The sequence below is a fragment of the Balaenoptera borealis genome (genome assembly GCF_965194805.1).
Source record: "Balaenoptera borealis genome assembly, chromosome: 1".
Classification (NCBI taxonomy): domain Eukaryota; kingdom Metazoa; phylum Chordata; class Mammalia; order Artiodactyla; family Balaenopteridae; genus Balaenoptera; species Balaenoptera borealis.
In genome coordinates this window covers 133567456-133591929 of record NC_138860.1, presented here as the reverse complement: position 1 = coordinate 133591929, position 24474 = coordinate 133567456, and the positions used below count along the sequence as shown (strand labels likewise).

Sequence of the window (24474 nt, the reverse complement as noted above, 5' to 3'; positions counted from 1 at the left end):
AACGTTAAGTACTGGGTCATTACAGAGTTCAGCGTTGTTTCAAGGGCAGGCTGCCCTCAGTTAATGAGAATCCAAGGTGCCCATTTGGCAGCTTGGGCCACAGTTTTCGTCACCGATCTCCACTTTGTCGCTTCGTCCTTCAGAACCGCCCTCAGGAAAAAGGGTGGTTGGTGGAGGTGGGAGGGGTCGGGGCAAGGGCTACGGTAAGAGGAGGATATTTGCGTGGCCTGTTTACAGGTTACTCGGTTTCAGTGTCACGCCAGTTTTTTTGCACATCTCCGGCGAACCTCCGGTCTGAGGTCACACAGACGCCTGGGTGGCTCACAGGAGCCAGCAATGAAGCTTCCCCTGGGCCGGGACTCAGGAATTTCACCCGCAGGGACAAACCAATGGGCACAAGGACCCCGGCTTCACTCCAAGTCCTGAGCCAAGGGTTGGTGGCGACGCTCCAGGCAACGCCTCCGCTGCCGGCCAAGGAGGAGCGGGGACCGCGTCGGGGCCTGCGCTCATTGGGTCGCGGTGGTTCCGCCCCGAGGTGAAGCAAAGCTCCCCGGCCCGCTAATAGAGTCTCTGCTACAGTCCGGCTTTTGTGCGCTCGCCGCTGGTCACCCGGTTGGGCGTACCTTTACCTCTCTTTCGCCTAATTCTTCGGTGTCTTTTTCAAGCTCCGACTCACCAGTTTCATAGTTTTATCTTCCTTGCTCTTTAACTCTAGCCTTCCTTCGCAGATCAGCATGCAGGAAGAAGACGCCTCCCCACGCGGTTTCCTACCTAGGTTCCAACATTTCGCTACGCAGGCCATCCATGTGGGCCAGGAACCAGAGCAATGGACTTCCCAGGCTGTAGTGCCCCCCATCTCACTGTCCACCACGTTCAAGCAAGGGGCTCCTGGCCGGCACTTGGTGAGCTGGGTCTGTCTGGGGCGGTCCAGTGTTGGGCGGTAAAAGAGAGATGGTTTATAAGTTAGGAAGGCACGCAAGTAATTTGTGAGGTGTAATTTGTGTATATCAGGAAGGATGTTTACTACACCTGTAAACCTCCTTGTAGTAAAGCTTTGTATTGAGTGGTTCAACGATCATATTTCTTTTGATAAGCAGGACTGAAAGGAACAGTTTGTCCAACATGCCCTATAGATTTGGACTGATATTCATGTGATTTTGGCAAATTTGCAGTTCAGAACTAGTGTCATAACTTCCTTGAGCTACCTTTAGCAAAAAAGAATTGTAAAGATATAGTAAGGAGTCAACTAAGAAAAAAATTGTCTCATAAGTCACCTGGAATCAAGATTATTCCCAATAGCTATTAATTCCCAGTATTATTCCAGTAGTTATTAATAGCCATTGAGCCAGATTCGTAGTTACATTATATCATGTGTATTACATATATTGCCTCAGATAATCCTTACAGCAATTCTAGTATGAACTAGGTTCTTATTTCTCTCATGAAAAACCTGAGGTTTAGGGATGTTAAGTATCAATGCGAAGGCCACATGGCTAGTAAGTAGTAGAGCTGGGATTCCAATGCAGTACTGCTCTGGAACCCCACCCACTCTTGGGCATTAGTCTACACTGTGCTATACTACAGTAATGCTAGCAATAATCTAACCCATTGCATCAGTGTGGCTTAGTAATTAAGAGTTAAGTCATGTAGTCAGAGGACCTAGGTTTGAATTCTGATACCACCTCTTTTTAGCCAGGTGATCTTGAGCAAGTTACTTGACTTATCTAAGCCTCAGGTTGATCCTGTGTAAATGGGTTAATAATAGTACCTACCACATAAGTTGTTGAGATGTATGTTAAGCTGCATTGTACATTATAACTGCTCAGTAGTTTGCTATTTCATGGTGTTCATATTTGTACTTTTTCTGTTTGATCCTGACAACCAGGTTAGAGAGCAAGACAGGTATTATATACTTTTTATAGAAAAGGAACCTACCCAGAGTCATAGATGAGACAGCCCTCTGTGTTAATTATATAGCTTTTCCTTTTTTGGTAGCATACTTGATGGATCTTGGAGTATTTAAAAGTTGCTGAGGTCCAGAAGAAATTACAGTTGACCCTTGAACAACAGGGGTTTGAACTGTGCAGGTCCACTTATATGTTGATTTTTTTCAATAGTAAATACTACAGTGCTGCATAATCTGCAGTTGGTTGAATCTGGGGACGTAAACCACAGATATGGAGGAACCTCGGATATGGAGGGCTGACCGTAAGTTGTACATGGATTTTCCACTGAGCAGGGGGGTCGGTGCCCTAACCCGGGAGTTGTTCAAGTGTCAACTGTAATTGAATAAACTTTGTAGCTCCAAAACCTTGATTATACTTCAAACACCTCTTTAGTGTGTTATGTTATATAAGTTGAGGAAAATTCTTTTAGACATGGCCCTTTGTCTTGTGAAGTAGAGTTCTAAGGGCATTTCTACAACTGGTTTAGGATACTTCTAGCTACTATATTTTGTAATCAAAATGTGTACACAACCTGTCTTCCAAGTTTCTTCCTGGTGTAGGGCTTTGTGAATGTGTAGCTGCCCAAGCTTTAGCATTTAGTGCAAAAGTTAATAATTTAGCTGTGATATTAATAATTAAATGTTTTCAGAGAGCCAGCAGGGGTGGTAAAATCCACAAACTCCTCTTAATATCTTTAAAATGTCAGTTAAGAGCACTAAAGAGAATTTGAGGAGCTGAATGAGAAGCATCTAATTCTCCAGTTCCATTTGGAAAGTCATTGAATGAATGAGAGTGTGAGAATTGGCACTGAAATACGCTTCTCCCCATCCCCCCCACCCCAAAGTTAAATCTTTGCAGTGAATATTTAGGGAGACATAGGACTACCTTTCCATGGCAATAGCCACATGAATCTAAACTTTTTTTTCTGTCTGGAGTACAGCTGCAGGTCATATCAAGGAGGTGATGGTGGGCAGTAATGAGGATATCCTGGAGCCCTATAAAATGTCTACTCGGTTTGTCAAAAACAAGGAAACAAAAAAAGCAACAAAACTTAAATATCTATATCTATATCCATATCTATATCTATATCTAATACTGGGAGCTCCTCAATCAGAAACAGGTGTAAAGAGTGGTTGTGTTTTGTTATGTGCTATATGAGGCAGAAGGAGAAAAGTATGTATAGGATTTTTAGTCAGTGCTTAAGTCCTGGCTTTGAATTCTGGCACTGACATTCCCTGTAACATTTGGCTTTACTTTCTTTAGAGCAGATTGTGAGGATTAAATAAAATGACTGGATACAGACAGAGACTGACAAATACTGTATGATATCACTTATATGTGGGATCTAAGAAATAACAGTAACTAGTGAATATAACAACAACAACAAAAAGCAGAGTCACAGATACAGAGAACAAACTAGTGGTTACTAGTGGGGAGAGGGAAGGAGGGAGGGAGCTTAGGGTAGGGGATTAAGAGGTACAAACTACTATATGAAATAAATAAGCTACAAGAATATATAGTACAACGCAGGGAATATAGCCAATATTTTATAATGACTCTAAGTGGAACATAACCTCTAAAAATTGTGAATCACTATGCTGTACACATGAAACTTATGTAATATTGTACATCAACTATACCTCAATAAAGATAAATAAATCAAATAAAATGACTGGATGAATTCAGCTAGTGAGAATTGGTCATACATATAAAAGGAATATAATGCAAATTTTAAAAAGGGGTTGTATAGGGCTGTTTTGCCGAGAATTACTCTCTTTTTTGAGTTGCTTTTGTAGAGCTAAGATCTGAACTTTGAGCATTTGTAAGATCTGTTCATAGCTTCCTGTTGGATGCTAAACAGAACTCACATCACTTATTTTTTAGGAAATGAAATGCAGGTTAGAAATAGGTTGACTTTGTTGGTTCAGGTGGTTCCTGTTTCCTAATATCCCCAGATTAATGGGTAGAGGTGAGTCTAACATAAAACCCACCATTTATCTAGTGGTTAGCACATGCCAGGCATCATGCAGAGAACTTATTATCTCATTTTATCTTCACATCAATTTTATGAAGTAGATTTTATTCCCATTTTAAAAGTATAGAGATTGACTCTGGGAAATATTAAGTAACTAACCTATTGGCATGTAGCTCATAAGTGGCAGACACAGAATTCTAATCCAGTTTGGCTGACTTCAGGGCCTCTCCATACCACTACGGCCACAACAGTGATGCTTCTGTCTAATGGCAAGACATGCAATAGATAAATAACAGAAAGGCATGGCAGGATGGCCCTGTAATTGAGGAAATGTCTATGTTAAGACTCTGATAATAAATTTAAATCTCTTAGGATGAACTCTTAACTTCTTTCCTTCAGGGTTTTGAGTACAGCCGTTCTGGAAATCCCACCAGGAATTGCTTGGAAAAAGCAGTGGCAGCACTGGATGGGGCTAAGTATAGTAAGTGATTTTCATTTCAAAGTTTGTAAAATCTAGAATCCATTCTTATTTGTATAGAAAAAATTATAGAGGCACAGAATGTAGAATTGGAAAGAAATAAGGATTAGCTAGTCCAAAACTCTTATTTTTTTACGACATTGAATTATTTGCTCGAGGTCCCACAGCTGACTTCATATGTATATGTGTAATTATAAGGTGAAAATAAATATGAAGAGAGGCAAAATGGCAGAATTTGCCACTTAGTATTCATGTAAATGCACTCTTCGTCTGAAGCTGTCAGTATAAATAGATACAAATTAACTAAGTTTTGTAATACCACCTATGAGAATATAAACTTTCTTATACTCTGGTTCATTCACCTGCTATTTTGTGCCTGAGAGTAGCACCAAGGAACATTTGCAATAGCCAGGTACCCTTGATACTGTGCTTTCAGAGATTAGGGATTAACTCCTCAAAACTTGAATTTCTTCCATGAAGGGAGTGGACTGCTGTTAAATCATCTTTGTACTTTTTATACAAATGATACTAAATGAGGGCAGAATAGTGAATAAAAAAAATGAGAGTCTAAGGAGTTTTCTCCCAGTAAGAGTGTAGGAATCAGAAATGTTAATATGAGTTTTGGGGTTTGTTTGGGATTGGGGGGGTTTCTTTTGTTTTGGATGAGAGGGGGAGTTTTTTAAACAGTAAATTTCTTAAATTTAGTAATGTGTGGGGAATATTATTTCCCACAGAAATTATAAAGGCTGAGGGTTCATATGCCAGACACTTTTTTCAGGTGGGCTCCAGAAAACATGGTTGTTTTGAGCTGGATTTAAAGGTTAACTTTCTGTATGAATTCATTGCTGGACCACAGATCTGCTTAGTAGAGAACTGCAATGTCAACCTCAACTTTTCTGAAAAAACTTTGCAAAAATTACATTTTCCAAGTTAATTGGATATCCCGTCTACCGGTCACAAGTGATTTTTATCATTAAGGTGATACACTGATATTTTATCAGGATATTTTTCTTTACAGTGTTTAATGTGTACAATGCCAGTTATTTTTTTATTATTCCGTTTCACTATTTTTGTTCAATATGAGATTCAGGATCACATGTGTTTAAAGAGAATCCACATTAAAACAATTTTTAAAAATAAAATTTATTAAATTTATCAGGTCTGATTTTGAGTTTTGTTAAAATATTTTCTCAACTGCATATCCATATAGTTAATGGATGAATCATATCTTAGCTCTATTACTCAAGTTTGAAATTTCTTTAGAGTTTACTTTTAAAGTGTAATTTAATTGGCAAATGGTCTTTTGTCTCAGAATTTTGTAAAGAATTATTTCTTTGAAGCTTTTCAGAGAAATGTTATAACCAAAGCAGAATTAAGTGTTTTTATTTTAAAGATATTTTATTTTTGAAATAGAAAGGGGGATTTTGTAACGGTATTAATCAGGGGATTTCTGGTGACTCAGTAGTGATGGTTATCTTTCAGTCGGCAGAGAGAGGGATATAAAGTAATGCAAATAAATACTGTAGGTGTTTTTAACCTATAGTTCTGACATTTTGGCTTACTCTAACTTGGTTTTTATCTTAGGTTTGGCCTTTGCTTCAGGATTAGCAGCCACTGTGACTGTTACCCATCTCTTAAAAGCAGGAGACCAAATTATTTGTATGGATGATGTGTATGGAGGTAGGTGACCTCTCTCATTCATGTTGTTTCAGCTGATATTTTAAAGACAATAAAATGGGTCCTGAATTATATTAACAGTGCTACCAGGATTATTGACTATTGATTATCTTTTCAAAATATGATGAACACCTCTATGCTGGTTCATACTTGATAAAGGAGGAGCATAAACTCTTATGGTCTATGCTCCAGAACTTGCTTATAAGAGAGATTGTTTAATAACAATTTTATTTAAGCAGCTGGAATGAGCTTATTCCAGACATACTCTACTCTAGAGAAGATAGTGTTTAAAGAGAGAGTGTTCTAGTGTAATTTAAAATTTTTACCTGCAGTGAAGATGGTCTATAACCCAAGTCATTCTCAAAGGGCTTAACTCTACCCAACCCTTAACCGCCCCGCCCCTTGCGGGTTTTTTTTAGGGAAGCTTCTGAAAATCTGTTGAAAGCTATAGACCTCTTTCTCCAAAAAATGTACTTAAGACTATACCCAACGTTTATCATTTTAATTTTAAAATGATAAGGCTCCTCTTCAAGGACCCTTACCCCTTGAAGCCTATCCATGGATACAAATTTAAGAACTTTCATTCCAAATTGTTTAAATGCTAGTTATATAAAGTGGTAAGTGGGAAGGTAAGGAAGACAAGTTGCCCTTACCTTTAAGTAAGACTGATTTTTGTGTTCAAAACAACAGGAAAAAATTTTGTAAGTATATTATACATATATACCAAATGCTTCCAAATAATTAAAATGTGACTTATAGAATATTATCATTTTATCTATCTCCTATTTGAACAAAAAGTTAAATCTGTAAGTCCTTTGAAGGAAGAGACTTACTGTTAGTAATCATTTTATCCCTCTCAGAAATTTGCAGAATGCTTTATATTTTATCATAGTACCCTATGATAGTCTGATGAATTGAAATTATAGAAAAATCAAACTTTCTGTTACTATTATAATGTATTATAAAAACCTTTTGGTAAATATAGGTACAAAATCTTGAAAACTGCTGTTGATTTTTTAACAATTCTTTACATTCTTTTTCCATCTTATATTACCTAGGATCAGTCTACCAAAAGTCCAGTATATCTTATTTTTTTAAATAAATTTATTTATTTATTTATTGGCTGCATTGGGTCTTCGTTGCTGCACGTGGGCTTTCTCTAGTTGCGGAGAGCAGGGGCTAGTCTCTGTTGCTGTGTGCGGGCTTCTCACTGCCGTGGCTTCTCATTGCGGAGCACGGGCTCTAGGTGCGCAGGCTTCAGTAGTTGTGGCTTGCAGGCTCTAGAGCACAGGCTCAGTAGTTGCGGCACACGGGCTTAGTTTCTCCACAGCATGTGGGATCTTCCTGGACCAGGGATCAAACCCGTGTCCCCTGCATTGACAGGCAGATTCTTAACCACTGCTCCACCAGGGAAGTCCCTCCAGTATATCTTTGATGATAAATTTTTTTTTCTTTTTTGGTTCCCTATCAATAACAGCAAATTTTTCTTTAAATTCGCATATATAAACATCGAATCCAGAACCGTATTTTTAAAAGAAACTATTCTAAGTTGAATGATTTATCTTCTTTCACTGTAAAACTCTAGTAGTTTGATTTACATTGTCTCATTTGTCTACTAAAGCTTTCAGAACCACATAACAAAAAGATTGAGAAAGTACAAAGGATAAAAACCAATTCTTTTCTCTTACCAAAGTATAATCAATTTGAAATTTTATTTTGAATATTTCATTGGCATTGATTCATTTATTTTATTTTTTAAAATTTTATTTATTTATTTATTTAGTGGCGCTGGGTCTTAGTTGTGGCATGTGGGATCTAGTTCCTTGACCAGTGATCGAACCCGGGCCCCCTGCATTGGGAGCCTGGAATCTTAACCACTGGACCACCAGGGAAGTCCCAATTCATTTATTTTAGATATGAGTACTAGGAAGGAATTGTTTAAAAAAGATATCGATATTTCAGGAAGCATGCCACTTCATGTTTGAAGAGTAGAGATTGTGTATTTTAAGAAACATCTTCTGCTTCACACCACTTGATGTGGGTATCAAGTGTATTTCATTTGACTCTTTGATTTTTAGTTTAAAATTTAAGCCTTATATTCTTTAGTATACAAGAAGGTCAAATTATTCAAACAAAGTAGAATTGCTTTTAGTTGTTTCTTTATTGGTGATTGACACTTCCTTATATTTTTAAAGTGTTTATACTTTTAAGGAATTAATATTTCCTCATACAGTTTTCATTTTATCTGATTCTCTTCTGCCTCAGGTACAAACAGGTACTTCAGGCAGGTGGCAACTGAATTTGGATTAAAGATTTCTTTTGTTGATTGTTCAAAAACCAAATTGTTAGAGGCAGCTATTACTCCAGAAACCAAGGTAACTCAGTTTTCAGTTTGTCTGTTTTCCTTGTGATGTTTTGTTTTCATCATTTCTGTTTGCTTGAGGACATAATTTAAATCTGAATAACAAATTTTACTGGAAGCCATGGGAAACCATCAAGATTAGGATAGGTCTGACTTCTGTGTAGTATAGCCTAATGTTACAGAAAAGGAAGCTTGTAAGCCCCCAAACCCTAAGCATAGTTTTAAGGGTTCTAAGGGATACTTCAGCAAAATGATAGAGACAGAGAATGGGCCACAAGCAATCTTTAGCTTCCATCCTGGGAAGCTTGTATGCCACCGGAAGGTGTTTTGTGCTGGAATGAATGGCATATGTGATATTCTTTCTTGGGACTTCATTGAAATTCTGCATGGGGAAAAGAAGGACCAGTGCCTTTTATAAGTGTCAGCCTTTTCCAGCTTTTTGCTAATGATTAAAAGGTTTGAATTGTACTCAAGATTATGTTGCAGTGAATGCTAAAAAATGAAAAACTTTTCTCACACAAATTACTTTGAAGATTAACACCAGAGTGAGCTTTGAGTGATTAAGGTTTGTTTTCAAAGGAACTTGTTTTTTTTGTTGTTGTTGTTGGTTTTTGTTTGTTTTCTTGCTTGGGAGAAAAGATTCTTATTAAAATAGCTGGTCTGAGTCTTTCTAAGGGAGGAAAGCAAATTGTGTGTATATTAATTCTTGTCAATAGAACTTTATATAGTGGCTGTTTACCAACTTGAATTAATACATTTTTCCCCCTGAAATGTCTGCCTCATCATTTGAAGTAGATTTTTTAAGTCTATGTAAAATCTACTTTGTATTTATTTACTTATTTTTATTTTAATTAATTTTTTATTATGAATGGGAATAATAAATTCTTACCCAGAAATAAATTTTTATATGTTCTTAAATAATTCTGTTCTTGTAGAATATGCATTATTTTAACTACCATGTCTTTTCTCCAGTAAAACTCTAGAGTAGGAAGAGAGTTAAACCAGACCACTTGCCCATTTACATAGAAGAAAGAACCATTAACTCTTTTAAAAAGAAAGCTGTAGATAATGTCAATCAATACAGTGGCAGCTTGTTTAACAAACAGAATTCTTTTCTTTGGTCTTTTCTATAACTATCAAACATCCATGATGTGCCTGGATTGTGAGGTTTTGGAATAGACAGATAAATATGATGCTGTCTCTTAAGTGAGCTGTGGCCAGGAATTCTGTTGTGTGTGTCACTTTTCTTCCTCACTCTAAAACCCATGCTCTTCTTCAAGTTCTGGGGACTTATTTTGTAGTTTTCTAGTGCATCTGGCGTTAAGTTACTATTCAGGATATTTTTGGCGTCATAGAGATAGTTCTCTTTACTGAAAATTCCAGAATGTAAACTTAGACAATCTATGTTATTTATCTTTGAGAACAACATTCCCAGACATTGAACTATGTCTTTGGAATTCATCCTCTTTTTAATGGAAAATAATTACAATAATTAACTTGAACGCTTTTCTGCTGATATGTACATTATCTCATTTGATCCTTACAACAACTGTATAAGGTAAATATTATCAATCCTATTGTATAGATGAAAAATTGGAAGAACGTAGAGGGTTAGTTACTTACCTATGATGACTTCTTAGAAATTCATGGGGCTAGGATTCAGATTCAAACCTTTAAACTTCATCATCCATGGTCTTCCAATGTAGCCTCCCAGATGGTTACAGTATATGAGATAGATGTTTGGCAGTGTGTTTTTACAAACTATTGTCATCTACTGAATTGTTTTAGCTTGTTTGGATTGAAACTCCCACAAACCCTATCTTGAAGATGATTGACATTGAAGCCTGTGCACATACTGTCCATAAACATGGAGACATTATTTTGGTCGTGGATAACACTTTTATGTCGGCATATTTCCAGGTAAATGAAAATAATATTTTTGGCCTGATTAGTAGACTACACAGGTACCTGTAATTAGGAGAGGAAGGACTTGTTTGCATTAAATTACATGAAATCTGCTCATAATTATTGATTAGACAAAGAATTAAAATTGGATCTTTTCTACCATTAGTTAATATCTTTTCAACCCTACGTTAATATGTTGTATGGGACTTTGTGTGTTTTAAATGTTGTCTTAATTAAAGCTTTTAAGTTCTCTGTGTAAACTCTCTGAAGACCTGGCCGTATTATATGATGGTATATAGTAGGGGTTTCAATGTTTATGTGTTGGTTCCAGGTCAGTTATATTATTTTATATATATTTAAACCTGGCTAACTTTGCAAATAAAAGGAAGAGAAAAGCTATATTCAATGACATCTCAGTGTACGTCACACATTATTTCTCCATTTGTCTTCCTTCTTTCTAGTTTGTCTTCCCTCAGTGCTTCAAAGACCATCCCCGGTCCTCTATATCTTTACCTTATTTGTATCATGAATTGCTACTCCATGTTTCACCTTGTATCTGTGAGTACAGCTTCTTTACAGTGCTCCTTTTAGGCTATCTCTTTTCCTGCCTGTCCTCTGCATACACCTCTTTCCCCACTCAAACCCTCCCATTCATCCTCAATTCCTTTCTTTCTTTTCTTGTGCATTTTTCCAGATTCTTCTTCTTTTCTGCTTTGCTCCTTTTGGTAAATCATCTTGGGATCTCTCTATAATTAACTGGTTGTCTGCCTTTTCCCCACACGTTCTCCCTTTCTTTCCTCTGAGTAACCTAACTCTGTTTCCTTTCCTTTTTAGAAGTTACCATCTCCCTGCTCTTTCCTTTTTGTCTGTATCCTGTGGTCATTCTTATTGCACCTCCTGTAGTTCACCTTTATTCTGCAGAGCTCCTGAAACCCCAGCTCATTTTCTCCAAGTCTTCAATTAGGCAGATGTTTACAAGCTCAATTGTTTATATTCCCTGCTTCTGTTCTGGGTCCCTGAAGTTGGCTGACTCCCTAGGAGTCGGCATAAAGCTTTTCTTCACCTTACTCCATTTTATTCAGAAGGCACTACCATGTTTTACCTTCCTTTCCTGAAACACATTTCCTGGCTACAATGTGTTCAGATGGCTTCATGTATCATCTACCTTTGGCTCATGATATAGCTTCAGCTGATTCTTATATCAAGTAAGGCAGTCTGTTTCCAGGTGAAAATCTCCTGGCATCATCTATTTGTCCCAGGTGATTTTCACTCTTGGAGTCTTTATCCCAAGTCCTTACCCCATCTACCGCTTACAGTAGGGCAGTTATTACAGCATAGGATTGCTCTAGCTGAGTCCTCATGAGTCCTGTATATTCCCAAAGAGATCGCATGAATTGTTTTAGCTGGGCCTGCCCAGATTACTCATCAGGGCTCGCCCTTTTTCTCCTATTGCTGTCACTAAAATAGGTCCAGTTTTTCCACCTTTCTGAAGCCCATATCACATTCCTCATGCCAGGGACTGCAATTTGCTTCATTTCAATCTGGATTCATTCCAGTTGAATTAATCAGAATCACAATGTCCCTAGGCAACCACAAACCAAATCTTCTGAAAAGATCCTCTCATTATTTTACACTCATGAAAACTGGGTATGTTCTTTCTTTCCTGTCTTTTGTCTTCTTGATCTTTTATAAGTCTCACAAAAGGCAAAATGGACATACAAGCATAAAGTTTCCATGTAGAACCTCTGAATTCCGGTAGTCTGAGTCCTGGCTCTACCAGTTTTTTAAATCTGAGTGATCTATTTTATTTTTCTTAGTCCCTTTTCCCCACCTGTACAATTAGAGTCATAAACATACTGATTTTGTTGAGTTAGGTAAAGTATTTTGAACAGTGCTTTGCTGAGTTTTGTAAAGTAACTCATGATTCTTGGAGCATAATGGCATCAACAGATGTTAGTTACTGGTTTTTATTTTTCCTTTTTTTAAAATTTTATTTTATTTTTTAATTTTTGGCTGTGTTGGGTCTTCGTTTCTGTGCGAGGGCTTTCTCTAGTTGCGGAGAGCGGGGGCCACTCTTCATCGCGGTACGCGGGCCTCTCACTGTGGCGGCCTCTCTTGTTGCGGAGCACAAGCTCCAGATGCGCAGGCTCAGTAGTTGTGGCTCATGGGCCCAGTTGCTCCGTGGCATGTGGAATCTTCCCAGACCAGGGCTCGAACCCGTGTCCTCTGCATTGGCAGGCAGATTCTCGACCACTGTGCTACCAGGGAAGCCCTATTTTTCCTTTTGACCATAGAGTTTACAGAATGTTAGCACTGGAAGAGACCTCCCACAACATCTAGTTTGACTCATCATTTAGAGATGAGCAAACACATATGTAGAGAGTGCTTTGAGGAATACCACACTTAAAATGTCCTATTTTTGAAACCCTAAATGAAAAGTCCCATATTCCCCAGCTAGGGAGGTTAAACACACACACACACACACACACACACACACAGACTTTATTTTAAAGGAAATTTAAATGGAAAGATGTTGATATTACATTATTTAGTGAATAAGTTGATTATTACTTTAATTTTCACTGTAAACAAAGACATCTAAGACTAAAGAATTACTTTGCAGGAAAGTTCAGTGAGGGAAAACAATCTAAACAAATTTCCTTATAAGTGATTTTACACTTGGCAAAACTAGTATAATAAAAGCGTAATTAAGAGTCAAGATCATGGCAAATCAAATAAATAACCATAGCATACACTGTAAGGTTTTAATGATTAAAAACCTAAGCAAATCACTTTTATACTTACTTGACAGAACAATTGCTCAATGTTTGTGTCAACTATTCTTTGTGTTTACTGAGTCATAAAATGCCAACATCTCTGCTATAGGTAATAAATTTAGGGGCTAGTCAGCAACTGCTCTAAAGAAACAAGTTCAGAAGACCTGTTGACCTCAGTTTATCTGCTATTTCCAGAAAATTTGTGCCTTTGGATTTAATACTGGTTCTAATACTTTGTATTTTTATTTGGTGTGAGGGAGAAAAGGGAAAGATAGTATCAGAGTTCCTGGAAATTTTAAGATGTGCATATTTTTAAAAGTTAGAATAGGAATGGAATTTACAATAATAAATAGGCAGGCAATGAAGCATATTTTCAAGTGATTTCCCATTTGGAATAAAAACCTTTTATTCCTTTCAGCGGCCTTTGGCTCTGGGAGCTGATATTTGCATGTATTCAGCAACAAAATATATGAATGGTAAGACAGTCTTCACTTAGAATGTTCTTTTCCATCAATAGATGAAAGTAGCATAAGGCTTTATCCTTTTATCTCTTTTCTTCTATTATGCAGGTTTTCTGTGTGACTCATGTAGAAAGTAAGAAAATACTTTGATTAAATATAGGACTTCATTTATAGCAGACAAAACTATGCTCATGATTTAACAGCAGAGGATTAAAATTTACTATAAATGTTATATTTTTATCCTGCTGATAGCTTAAAAAGAAACATTTAATTTTTACATGACTTTAATTTTATTGTTTAAGGTATAGCTTTTGCTAAAGTTTATTTAAACTGATTCTATAGGGCTTTTTCCCAGAGTTTTTTCAAGTGAAAATCACATTTTAGAAATTATAAGCTGAGGAATAAACATATGTTGTTTTTAACTTAAAGTTTTTTGTTTTTGTTTTGTTTTTTTTAGGCCACAGTGATGTTGTGATGGGCTTAGTGTCACTTAATTCTGAGAGGCTTCATAATAGGCTCCGTTTCTTGCAAAATTGTAAGTATTAAAAAACCCAAATTTCCCCTTATGCTCTCAAAGTGACTACATTTGATATTTGTATTTCCACTAAGTGCTGTGAAGTGATAGCATTCCACTAATTTAGGAAGAAATGAGAAATAATGGGAAAAATTCTGATTTTTTATAGGAAAGAAAAATTGGGTTATAAAAATACAGTTATAACATAATAGGGCTTTACAACATGACCAAGAGATATGTTTTGTTATTTTTCAAAGCCATGTTAATTTTGGTCATAATTTGGTAAAGCTCAAGTAAATTTTTTTTTTCTGCCCCGCCGAGCATCACGTGGGATCTTAGTTCCCCGACCAAGGATCAAACCCATGCCCCTTGCATTGGAAGCGTGGAGTCTTAACCACTGGACCACCAAGGAAGTCCCTCAAGTGAATTTTTAGTTTTATGACTTAATGGATTTTTTTGTCTTTTTGTTTTAAACATTTGGAATGATGGCTTTCTTGTACTATACCTTTTATATCTGAAATGATGATAACTTTTAAATGGCACTTAACATATAAACATATTTTTCAACAGGTGTCTAAACGTCTGTTTTCTGTTTAGATTGTTTAGTTATCTCAGGTATGGAGAAGGGTTTATTGAAAGAGACTTGATTTAACCACTGTGATTTGACAGAAAGATAAGATACAAACATAATTAGGAATAAAAATCCCCTTCCAGGGAAAACATGTTGGGTAGCAAAAGGGGGCACTGAGGAAGGAAACCAAAATTTATTGCTTGATAAATTCCTTTCATTTACAAAAAAAAAAAAAAAGGACTGAGGCACGGGAAATCACAGCCTGCTTTAGACAAAAGCTAAATAGAATATTGGTAGAACACTCAGAAATAATAAGAGCTGAACTGCTATTTTCTCTGTGTATTATAATACTGTAAAAGAAATACAAGATTAAACTATGTGCAGTATGTCCTTTCATTAAAATCATAGAAAAGACTATTGATGCTCATATTTGAAAAGTTCATATCATTGTATATGTACTTAGTTTTCAGGATATTCATTTCCCCTCTCATTTTTTTTTTTAAATAAATTTATTTATTTATTTATTTATTTATTTTGGCCTGCGTTGGGTCTTTGTTGCTTCGTGTGGGCTTTCTCTAGTTGCGGCGAGCGGGGGCTACTCTTTGTAGCGGTGCTCGGGCTTCTAATTGCGGTGGCTTCTCTTGTTGCAGAGCACGGGTTCTAGGCACGTGGGCTTCAGTAGTTGTGGCACTCCGGCTCAGTAGTTGTGGCTCACGGGCTTAGTTGCTCCACGGCATGTGGGATCTTCCCAGACCAGGGCTCGAACCTGTGTCCCCTGCATTGGCAGGTGGATTCTTAATCACTGTGCCACCAGGGAAGCCTTCCCCTCTCATTTTAAAGCCCATTTCACTAATCATGTTTTATGCTTCATTCTCATGTTTCTAATTTGATATATTAATTTTTCCCACTGAAACTCAAACATTGGGCTTTGTCGCTAACTTCTCAGAGTCACTATAATGAAAAAGAGCAGTGAGAGGCTTTTCTGGGTGCCTCCTCACCTTCAGACTAATCCAGGACATGTTCATTTTGCAGCTCTTGGAGCAGTTCCATCTCCTGTTGACTGTTACCTCTGCAATCGAGGTCTGAAGACCCTACAAATCCGCATGGAGAAGCATTTCGAAAATGGAATGGCAGTTGCTCAGTTTTTGGAGTCAAATCCTCGGGTAGAAAAGGTTATTTATCCCGGTATGTTAATCTGCTTTCTAAGCACATATGCTTACACTAGGATTTTAAGTGTTATCCTATGCATCCTGTTTATGTAACATTTGTTTGTAAGTTAGGTGCTTTCATGTATTTTTACGTTGTTCACTTATTGAGCTTTTTGTCTGTTTGTGTGTCAGGCTTTTTGGTGGGTCTGATGGTAAAGAAGATGGACATGATCTCTGGCCTAGAGCTGTCTATAGTCTAGTGGTTGCTTGGATGTTAAAAAATTAATCTTACATATTAGATGTTCCTGTCTTTAGCTTGAAGGTTTGTGTATACCTGTTCCAAGATTGCAACCTTGTACTTTCCAGTAATTTGCTTGTAATCTTATCAGTCTGATATTCTGCACTAGCTCTAACTTTTATCTGATATAGATTGAGACTTGATATTTGGTACCAAAACTTCCCCGAAATTCTCTTACTTTTTTTTTGAATTTCTTCACCTTTCACAACATCTAGAAATGCTCATGTGAGTTAGCAGACTTACATGTAACTCTTTGAATTTATTTTACCAGACTTTTTAATTGTGGTCGTCTTAAGTAAATAGTTCTTTTAAACCCTTTTGAGATGTGCAGCCATGTAGTCTTGGTGTAAAGGAGAATTAGGCTTGATCCCTGCCCTTAAGGAATTTAGATAAGGCAAGGCAGAAATACATATGAGATTAAATGCCCTAATATGTACACTAGGTATAGAGCTGTTGACTGGTGTGCATTTTGAATGGAGGAAGGGAGAAAAGTTTTGGGCTGTGCCCTGAGGAATGGGTAGCATTTGTTAAAAGGTCATGGACAAGACATTTCAGATTTTTTCCGTAAGTGTTTATTAATGCCAACCATGGGCCAGGCCTTGCACTCGGAACTAGGATCCAATTATTAATAAAAGAAATAGCTTTCTCCTCATGGAGTTAGTCTGGTGGATAAGACAGATATTAAGCAAAAAATTACAGAGGATATAATTAACGGAGGGAAGGGGGCAGTCAGTGGAGAGAATGTTCCAGGTTAAAGGACAGCATGTGCACAAGTCCTGAGATGAAAAAGAGTGTGGTGCCACTGGTGTAAAGAAAGCTGGCATGGCTAGAGCAAGGAGAGACCAGAAAAGATAGGTCAAAATGAAGCTAGAGAGATAGACAGGGACCAGAACAAGAGGTCAGATGTCAACATGGCATAAAGCTCATTATTAGGCTTATTTGCAGTTGACTTAAGCAAATGGTAAGCAAATGGTGATTTTGTTGTTGTTCTGAAATTACATGTTGGACTCTAAAATAAGACATTCATTATACCTTATGACTACAGGGCTGCCCTCTCATCCTCAGCATGAGCTGGCAAAGCGTCAATGCACAGGTTGCCCAGGGATGATCACCTTTTATATCAAGGGCTCCCTTCAACATGCTGAGACTTTCCTCAAGAACCTAAAGGTAAACTTTCAAAATAGTTTTTTAAACTGTAGACGTTAAGACCTTCTTATAGCATTATTATACTCATTATTTCTCACTTCCACCCGACTCATATTAATGTTGTTGTACCTGGAGTTCACACCCACAAGCCTCTTTGTCATGAAATGCTTTGGGTTGGAAAATCACTTGAAACAGGAGTGATGCAGTAGCAGATATATGAATCTGCTTACTTAACTTACTTAACTCTGCAGACACTGCCATCCATTTGAGAGAGACAGAATGTTCTAATCCATTGGTTTTTAAATTTAAAGTGAACCGTCTTTTCAAATGAAATACTATGTGAAACCGCAGTAGTGTGTGGTCAGTGCAATGCCGAAAGGCTGTTCTGAAATCCAGCCTAGGAATGGCTTTCTAAACCCTGCGCCACCCGGGTTGCATCTGCCTGGAGTGACGGAAGGGAGGCCTTTGCCTAGTGTTCACAGAGGCAGGAGGCTCTCAGGGGCCCTGGGAGAGAGACCTGTGTAACTCCATACTTTAGGCTTACTTTGAGCTCATGCAGTAATGTATTTAAGACTGAGTTTTAAATACTACAGATCTAAAGAAAAGGATGCTGCTGGATTAGTCAAAGTTCTATTGGTTCTAAAATTTGTCCACTTCTAAAGTCAGAAATATAGTAGTGCACATTTGATTTAACACAGTTGTGAGAAGAATTTTTAACATGTTGTGAAATTCTATGACACTATAACACTAAATACAACAACCGACTTTTTTTCCCTTCTTCCCTAGGAAGGGGTTAAATAGATGTATTAATTTAGTAAGTGATACATATTAATGAGTAAGTTTATATAACTTGATAGACATTTAGAGATTTTTATTTAAAGGGTAACCACAGAGCTAGGTCTCAAATGTAATAATTCTGAGGTTTTAGAGGTCATGTTTTTGTGCTAGGTCTTAGTTGCAGCTCAAGGACTCCTTAGTTGTGCCTCATTGGCTCCTTAGTTGCGGCACGTGGGCTCCTTTTATTAGTTGTGGCAGGTGGGCTCCTTCCTTGCGGCTCAAGGGCTCCTTAGTTGCGCTTCGCCTGCTCCTTAGTTGCAGCACGTGGGCTCCTTAGTTGCGGCTCGCCGTTTCCTTAGTTGTGGCACCTGAACTCTTAGTTGTGGCATGCATGTGGGATCTAGTTCCCTGGCCAGGGATCGAACCCGGGCCCCCTGCATTGGGAGCGTGGAGTCTTAAACACTGTGCCAACAGGGAAGTACCGATCAACTTTTAATGTTTTAAAAGTTAACATATAATATGTCTAATTGGGGCTTCCCTGGTGGCTCAGTGGTTAAGGATCTGCCTGCCAATGCAGGGGACACAGGTTCGAGCCCTAGGCTGGGAAAATACCACATGCCGCGGAGCAACTAAGGCCATGCGCCACAACTACTGAGCCTGTGCTCTAGAGCCCGCGAGCCACAACTACTGAAGCCCATGAATCTAGAGCCCGTGCTCCACAACAAGAGAAGCCACCACAACGAGAAGCTTGCGCACTGCAACAAAGAGTAGCCCCTGCTCGCCACAACTAGAGAAAGCCCACGCGCAGCAACAAAGACCCAATGCAGCCAAAATAAATAAAATAAATTAATTAATTAATTTAAAAAAAAGTCTAATTGGTGAAATCATTGTTATGGATTTTATTCTCATTTTTTCTCCAAGTTTTTATCCAATTTGTAGTTTATTCATAATTGCACCATTTTTCATCCCCCGTCCCAAGGCCATTTTATTAACAACATTTATTTTTAGATTTTAGTATTTTTATTTTAGTAGAAGATCTATATTAATATTTTCTTTGCCATAGTTATTTACGCTGGCTGAGAGCTTAGGAGGATATGAAAGTCTTGCTGAGCTTCCGTAAGTATTTCTGTTTTTCTCAGTATTTTAACTTTGATTTCAGCTGTAATGATTGTTTGGAAAAGGAGTAGGATAAAATCGGGGATCATTCAAGATATTTAACAGTAAGAGCAGCATGGCACTGTCTAGTTGGAATGAACTCTAGCTCCATAGAATGGAGACCCTGATAAAGATCTCATGGGAGCTACTAAACTGTAAGCTGCGTCCTCCCAACTTTTGCTTTTTTCCTATTTGCCTGAAGGAGATTCCAGCAGTAATTCTCTGACCTCCGAACCAGGGCTACTTGTTCTACTCCACTCTGCTCTGGAAGGGAGGTTGGAGACTGTACCAGAAGGGCTGATTTCAAGACTCCAGGGGAAATGGAGAATGTGTTTCTGATAAAAAACCTCCACACTCTTATTTATCAGAGGAGAGCCCTGCTAGTTACCATCAAGTCTGTTTATTTTCTGTTCTCTGTGGGGGTAAATGGCTCTGTGTCGTCTGTGACATAAACCGAAAATCCAACTGTATTCCTGACCCTTCATTAACTGACCCAACCAATTCATCTAATTTTATCAAAGCACCAGAGGATATTAGAACACAAAACAGCCTAAGATCAGGGAGTCCAACAGCTTATATTACAGACAAGGAAACAACCATTCAGAAAGTTTTGCTGATGAATCAAATGTCACACAGGAATATGTTAGCAACTTCACTCTTGAGACTGCGTCAGAAACTGAGCGGAGAGGTTAAAGCAGCCTCGATCTGGATTTGAGAACATCAATCAGTTAACCTTTGTGCTTCAATCTTTTCATCCATAAAATGGTATTAATAATTAAAATAATGATTATTATTTAATGATTATCTGTCCCAGCAAGCATTCCTGAGCTACATCCTGTTTTTCTTTTTATGTTTCTATGACCATATATTATAATTATTGCAGGGATAAATCAGTATCATTACCTATTAATTTTCAACTGTATTAAATGCATGGTATGTTTCTATGTTTTAATTTTCATGAATATTCTGAAATAACTATGTGCTGAGGAATGTCAGGGATTACGAAAATTTAGGCACATTTCCTGCCCTCTTTATAGTTCATGCAGAGAGTCAGGCAATTTCATAATCTTTAAAAAAAAAAGAATCCCAAATAATGATTCAAATAATTAAGATAAGCCATAGAGGTTTTTGTTAGTCTTTCAGGAAAATGCTTGCTAATAAGTCTGGATGCACAAGAGGGCACACTCAGCATATGAAATTGGTTTATTTTTCGTAGTAATGCAGCGTATATTACTTAAAGGCTCTCTTAAAAGTAGACCTCGCTTGATTTATTTAGGGATGTGGTTTAAAGTTGCTTGGCCCTCAGGAGCTCCAGCTAGGCGCTAACCCCAGTGCCAGTGGAAGAATACATTTAGGTCAGAACTTGTCTGTTTTATTACCCTCATTCTGTGTCTCCCAACAACGCAGCAACCAGTGCAGCACTGCAGTCAGCGGGGAGGAAGCTGAGCCAACATGTACTGGGTTGGTCTCCCAGCCTAACAACGTGTGTTAACTTGGTGACCTTAGAAAACTTACTTATCCACTCTCGATTTCAGTTTTCTCGATTGTAAAATGTGGGTAACAGTGTACTGAGATAAGGAAATTGACTGAGGACAGCTAACTTTTACAAGCCCAACACAGCCAGTATGTGGAGGGGCTGAGATTCATACCCAAGCCTATTGGTCCCAGAAGCCTAAGTTCTTATTTCTACACATTCACTCTCTTTTAAGGAATTAAGAGCCTAAAAAGGCAGAACATTTTAAGGAGGATGTTTGCATGTAAAACTTCATTAGAGTGATAAAAGAAGATATTCATTTACTTTGGACACAACTCAGATTTTCTTTCCATGGGCCTGAAGTGGATAGGAGAAAGTGATTCCTTCTGCTGGTGGTGGAAGGGGATGGTTGAGTGTTGGGGGCAGTGTACATCTAAGCGCTCCGTAAGGCTATAAGCCTCTCCTCCATGATGCCTCAGCCCGCAGAGGTTCTCCCTCCTCTGAACTCCGGCAATTCTTTATTTATTCTTTATTTTTTGCTGTGCTGGGTCTTCGTTTCTGTGCGAGGGCTTTCTCTAGGTGCGGCTAGCGGGGGCCACTCTTCATCGCGGTGCGCGGGCCTCTCACTATCGCGGCCTCTCTTGTTGCGGAGCACAGGCTCCAGATGCGCGGGCTCAGTAGTTGTGGCTCACGGGCCCAGTTGCTCCGCGGCATGTGGGATCTCCCCAGACCAGGGCTCGAACCTGTGTCCCCTGCATTGGCAGGCAGATTCTCAACCACTGCGCCACCAGGGAAGCCCCTGAACTCTGGCAGTTCTTATTGTCCATACTTGTTTGGCATTTGCTGTAGACTGTTCTGTTTTGTGAATTGTCATAGTCTTTAGCTCCTGCTTTGTTACCTAGAGTAAAGAAAATATCTCATTCTTCTTGGTTTCCCAATTCTTACTATAGAGCCTGAACCATAGTAGGTGCTCTACTCTTACACATGCTGGCGATGACGATGAGTTGCTACATGGTTTTGAACATCCTCTGAGGCCTCTGTGTCATGAGTTATGTGCTGGAATTAATTCCTAATGCTTAGTGATTGCTACCAGTGATCGTAGGTTGTCTTTCCCTGATCTGCCTCAGAAGGTCCAGTTCTGGATTGATCCTTTGATCCAGATGGAATTAATTCTGACCAGCTCTTGATCCAAGAGGCCTCTTATAAGTGCAGCTGGTTGGTCATGGGGTGTATGACTTCTGGCCAAGGCCTCATTCAGGTTGGTGTTAAAATCCACACACTGGAGGCTATGCCTTCCCCTCCTGCATGGGGGTGCTTGACTGACACCTTCAGTGTCCGATTGAGTATACCTTACTGATGGTATGAAAACAATAAAAGATCTTTGTGTTCATTTAAAATCATGACTAGAAATGATAATTTTCACAATTCCTTAATTTTTTGCCTGCGAAACATTGTAGGTGTATGAAGCATTTGATATTTAGAGTAGAAAAGTTTTGAAAATAGTTGCAATTTATGAGATAGAAACATGCCTCCCCTGCTACAATATAGTGATCAAAATTTTGCTCATTCTTTCTTTCAGGGCAATCATGACCCATGCTTCAGTGCCTAATAGCGACAGAGAAGTCCTTGGAATTAGTGACACACTGATTCGACTCTCTGTGGGCTTAGAGGATAAACAAGACCTACTGGATGATCTAGATCAAGCTTTGAAGGCAGCGGTAAGTTTTATTTTAGTGTGTGTGTGTGTGCGCGCACACATGTGCTTAATCTTGGGGGCGGGTGGGCCACTATGTTTATAGAGTGGACTGTAAACGTTTTCTCTTTTCTTATTACAATATACAGGGTGTATAAATGTATAGGGAACTCAGTCGAAATGCAGATTTAAAAGAATGTAGTCTTCAGAAAAGAATTCTTGGAGGAGGTGAAGTCTTTGCCTGAAGGTTTAATAACATATTTTTCTTGTGCACCGTTAATACAGCACCCTCCAAATGCAAGTCACAACTAGCATTCCAGAACTGCTATTAGAGGTTGCTTCCTGTGAAGATCAAAACTTCTGAATAATTGAATGGACCATTAATGAGCCTTCGCAGAATTTTCAAGTGAAAATTTTAAGGCACCTTATTACCTTTCACAACTGTAATCTTCCTGGGATCATTCCTGTTAAAAAGTTTCCTCTTTCCCGTATTGTAATTGACAAGTCAATTCTGTTAAGATCTTTTTGTTAATTTGGATATACATTTGCCTCTGAAGGAGGTGAGATTTGTGCTGCTATTGGGGATTGTGTTCTTTTTTTCAAGCTTAAGATTTATGTTGATCATGTTTACAGTATAATGGTATTTCATTTTTGATGCTTTCTGAGGAATTTAAATTATTGAATGAATGTTCTTAAATCAAGGGTGATTTTGTATATTGGTGAAAATAGCACTCAAAGCAATGGTTTACACTTAATACCATAAGCCAAAAATCAAATATCTGAAACGTCTGTGAAATTCTACTGATTTAAGGTTGTACTTACTATTTTTTTAAAAAATAAATCTAATTATCAAGTGTACCCCATTGTGATATTTCTGTATTATGTGGCATTAAATTGTATTCCTGGGCCCTTTTAATTCCCAACTCTTAGAGGTCTCAGCCACTTAATTTTTATAAATTCAATTGTGTAATTATCATGCTCAAATCTTGGTGTTTGCAGATTAGTTATAAAATCTGTACAGGGCAGCTCAAAAGCCACTTTTATAGAGAAATATTACTTCTTATATTTTTATCTGAAACAGTAAATTTGTTGAGGCTAAAGGAAGAAATACTTTCATAGCTAGAAGCATGATCAGCAAGCTATTGTCAATACGTCGTAAGTCAAATAATCGGATTTTTTAAATTGTTTGTAGTAAAGGCTTTCAGTCACATTTGCTATCACCATTTGTTTCAGTTTAAAAAAAGCCTATCATTGGGACTTCCCTGACGGTCCAGTGGTTAAGACTCCATGCTTCCACTTCAGGGGGCACTGTTTGATCCCTGTTTGGGGAACTAAGATCCTGCATGCCCAAGGGCATGGCTGGGGCAGGGGAGCCTATCATTGAGCTCGATTAATAATAGTGCTGGGTAGGAGGAGAATACATACAAATACATATTCTTATGTACTGTGCACTTCTGGATTATGTGTATGGACCCTGGAAATTCTGTCTCTGTAGGTAGCAGCATTTTGAGGCTGGTTATATCCCACCGTGGTTTCCGGAAGACTTGATTTCTTGCCATTTCAGTACCTTAAGTCTGTGGGGATAAACAAATGACCATTTGAATAAGAAAAGCAAAAGCTATTTATTCTAAGCTTACAAGGGAGTCAGCTACTGTCACTTGTTTTTTGGCAGACTCAAAGGAAGGCAGAGCATAGGAATTGCAGAAATTGTAATGCCTGTTAATGTGGATGAGAAACAAAAATTTCCATGTTTAAAACTGTTAGATGACTTTTAAATGAATAACATTAAATCACTGTCATAAATGTTAAAAAAAAAAAAAAAAAAAGCTAAGAAAAACAAAGGCAGCCAGAAGAATTAAAAAGCTTTGTAGTGTAAAAAGAGAAGGCTTCAAGTATGCCCTGATTAGAGGCTGTTGGCCTAGGGAAGCGGTGGGCTGGTTGACTTGAAGTGGGGATCCTGTGTGATTGGGTAGGGGAGCATATTTGGTTTTCTAGGTTTGGTCCTCAGTCAAAAGCAGGGACAAAAATTAAGGAAGCTGTCAGTTATTAATCAAGTCCTAACCATTTGGGGCTGATTATTACAGAAGTTATTGTTTAGCTTCCTGGATTGTCACTAG

At 38.1% G+C, this 24474-nt stretch overlaps 1 protein-coding gene across 3 annotated transcripts; it reads left to right on the top strand.

Moving 5' to 3' along the window:
* The first annotated feature begins 535 nt into the window (after window positions 1-535).
* CTH (cystathionine gamma-lyase) lies at window positions 536-23215 on the top strand. Of its 3 annotated transcripts, XM_082358380.1 has the most exons (12): window positions 539-902; window positions 4321-4402; window positions 5984-6079; window positions 8342-8451; window positions 10227-10358; window positions 13539-13596; window positions 14039-14116; window positions 15699-15851; window positions 17158-17279; window positions 19099-19151; window positions 22244-22382; window positions 22643-23215. In XM_082358380.1, the coding sequence occupies exons 1-12, from the start codon at window positions 735-737 to the stop codon at window positions 22667-22669; spliced, it is 1218 nt and encodes a 405-aa protein (XP_082214506.1). In that variant the 5' UTR covers window positions 539-734; the 3' UTR covers window positions 22670-23215. The 3 variants fall into 3 exon arrangements, with proteins under 3 accessions (XP_082214505.1, XP_082214507.1, XP_082214506.1); XM_082358379.1 differs by lacking the exon at window positions 22643-23215 and having other exon boundaries at window positions 536-902; window positions 22244-22616; XM_082358381.1 differs by lacking the exon at window positions 10227-10358 and having other exon boundaries at window positions 538-902.
* Window positions 23216-24474: the final 1259 nt, after the last annotated feature.

What these genes read in the sequence shown, in the direction of transcription:
- CTH (XM_082358379.1), top strand. Translation starts at nt 735, where the DNA reads ATGCAGGAAGAAGACGCCTCCCCACGCGGTTTCCTACCTAGGTTCCAA. An exon ending in TTATGTCGGCATATTTCCAG is followed by an intron (nt 10,359 to 13,538) that starts GTAAATGAAAAT and finishes TATTCCTTTCAG; the next exon opens with CGGCCTTTGGCTCTGGGAGC. An exon ending in GAAAGTCTTGCTGAGCTTCC is followed by an intron (nt 19,152 to 22,243) that starts GTAAGTATTTCT and finishes TCTTTCTTTCAG; the next exon opens with GGCAATCATGACCCATGCTT.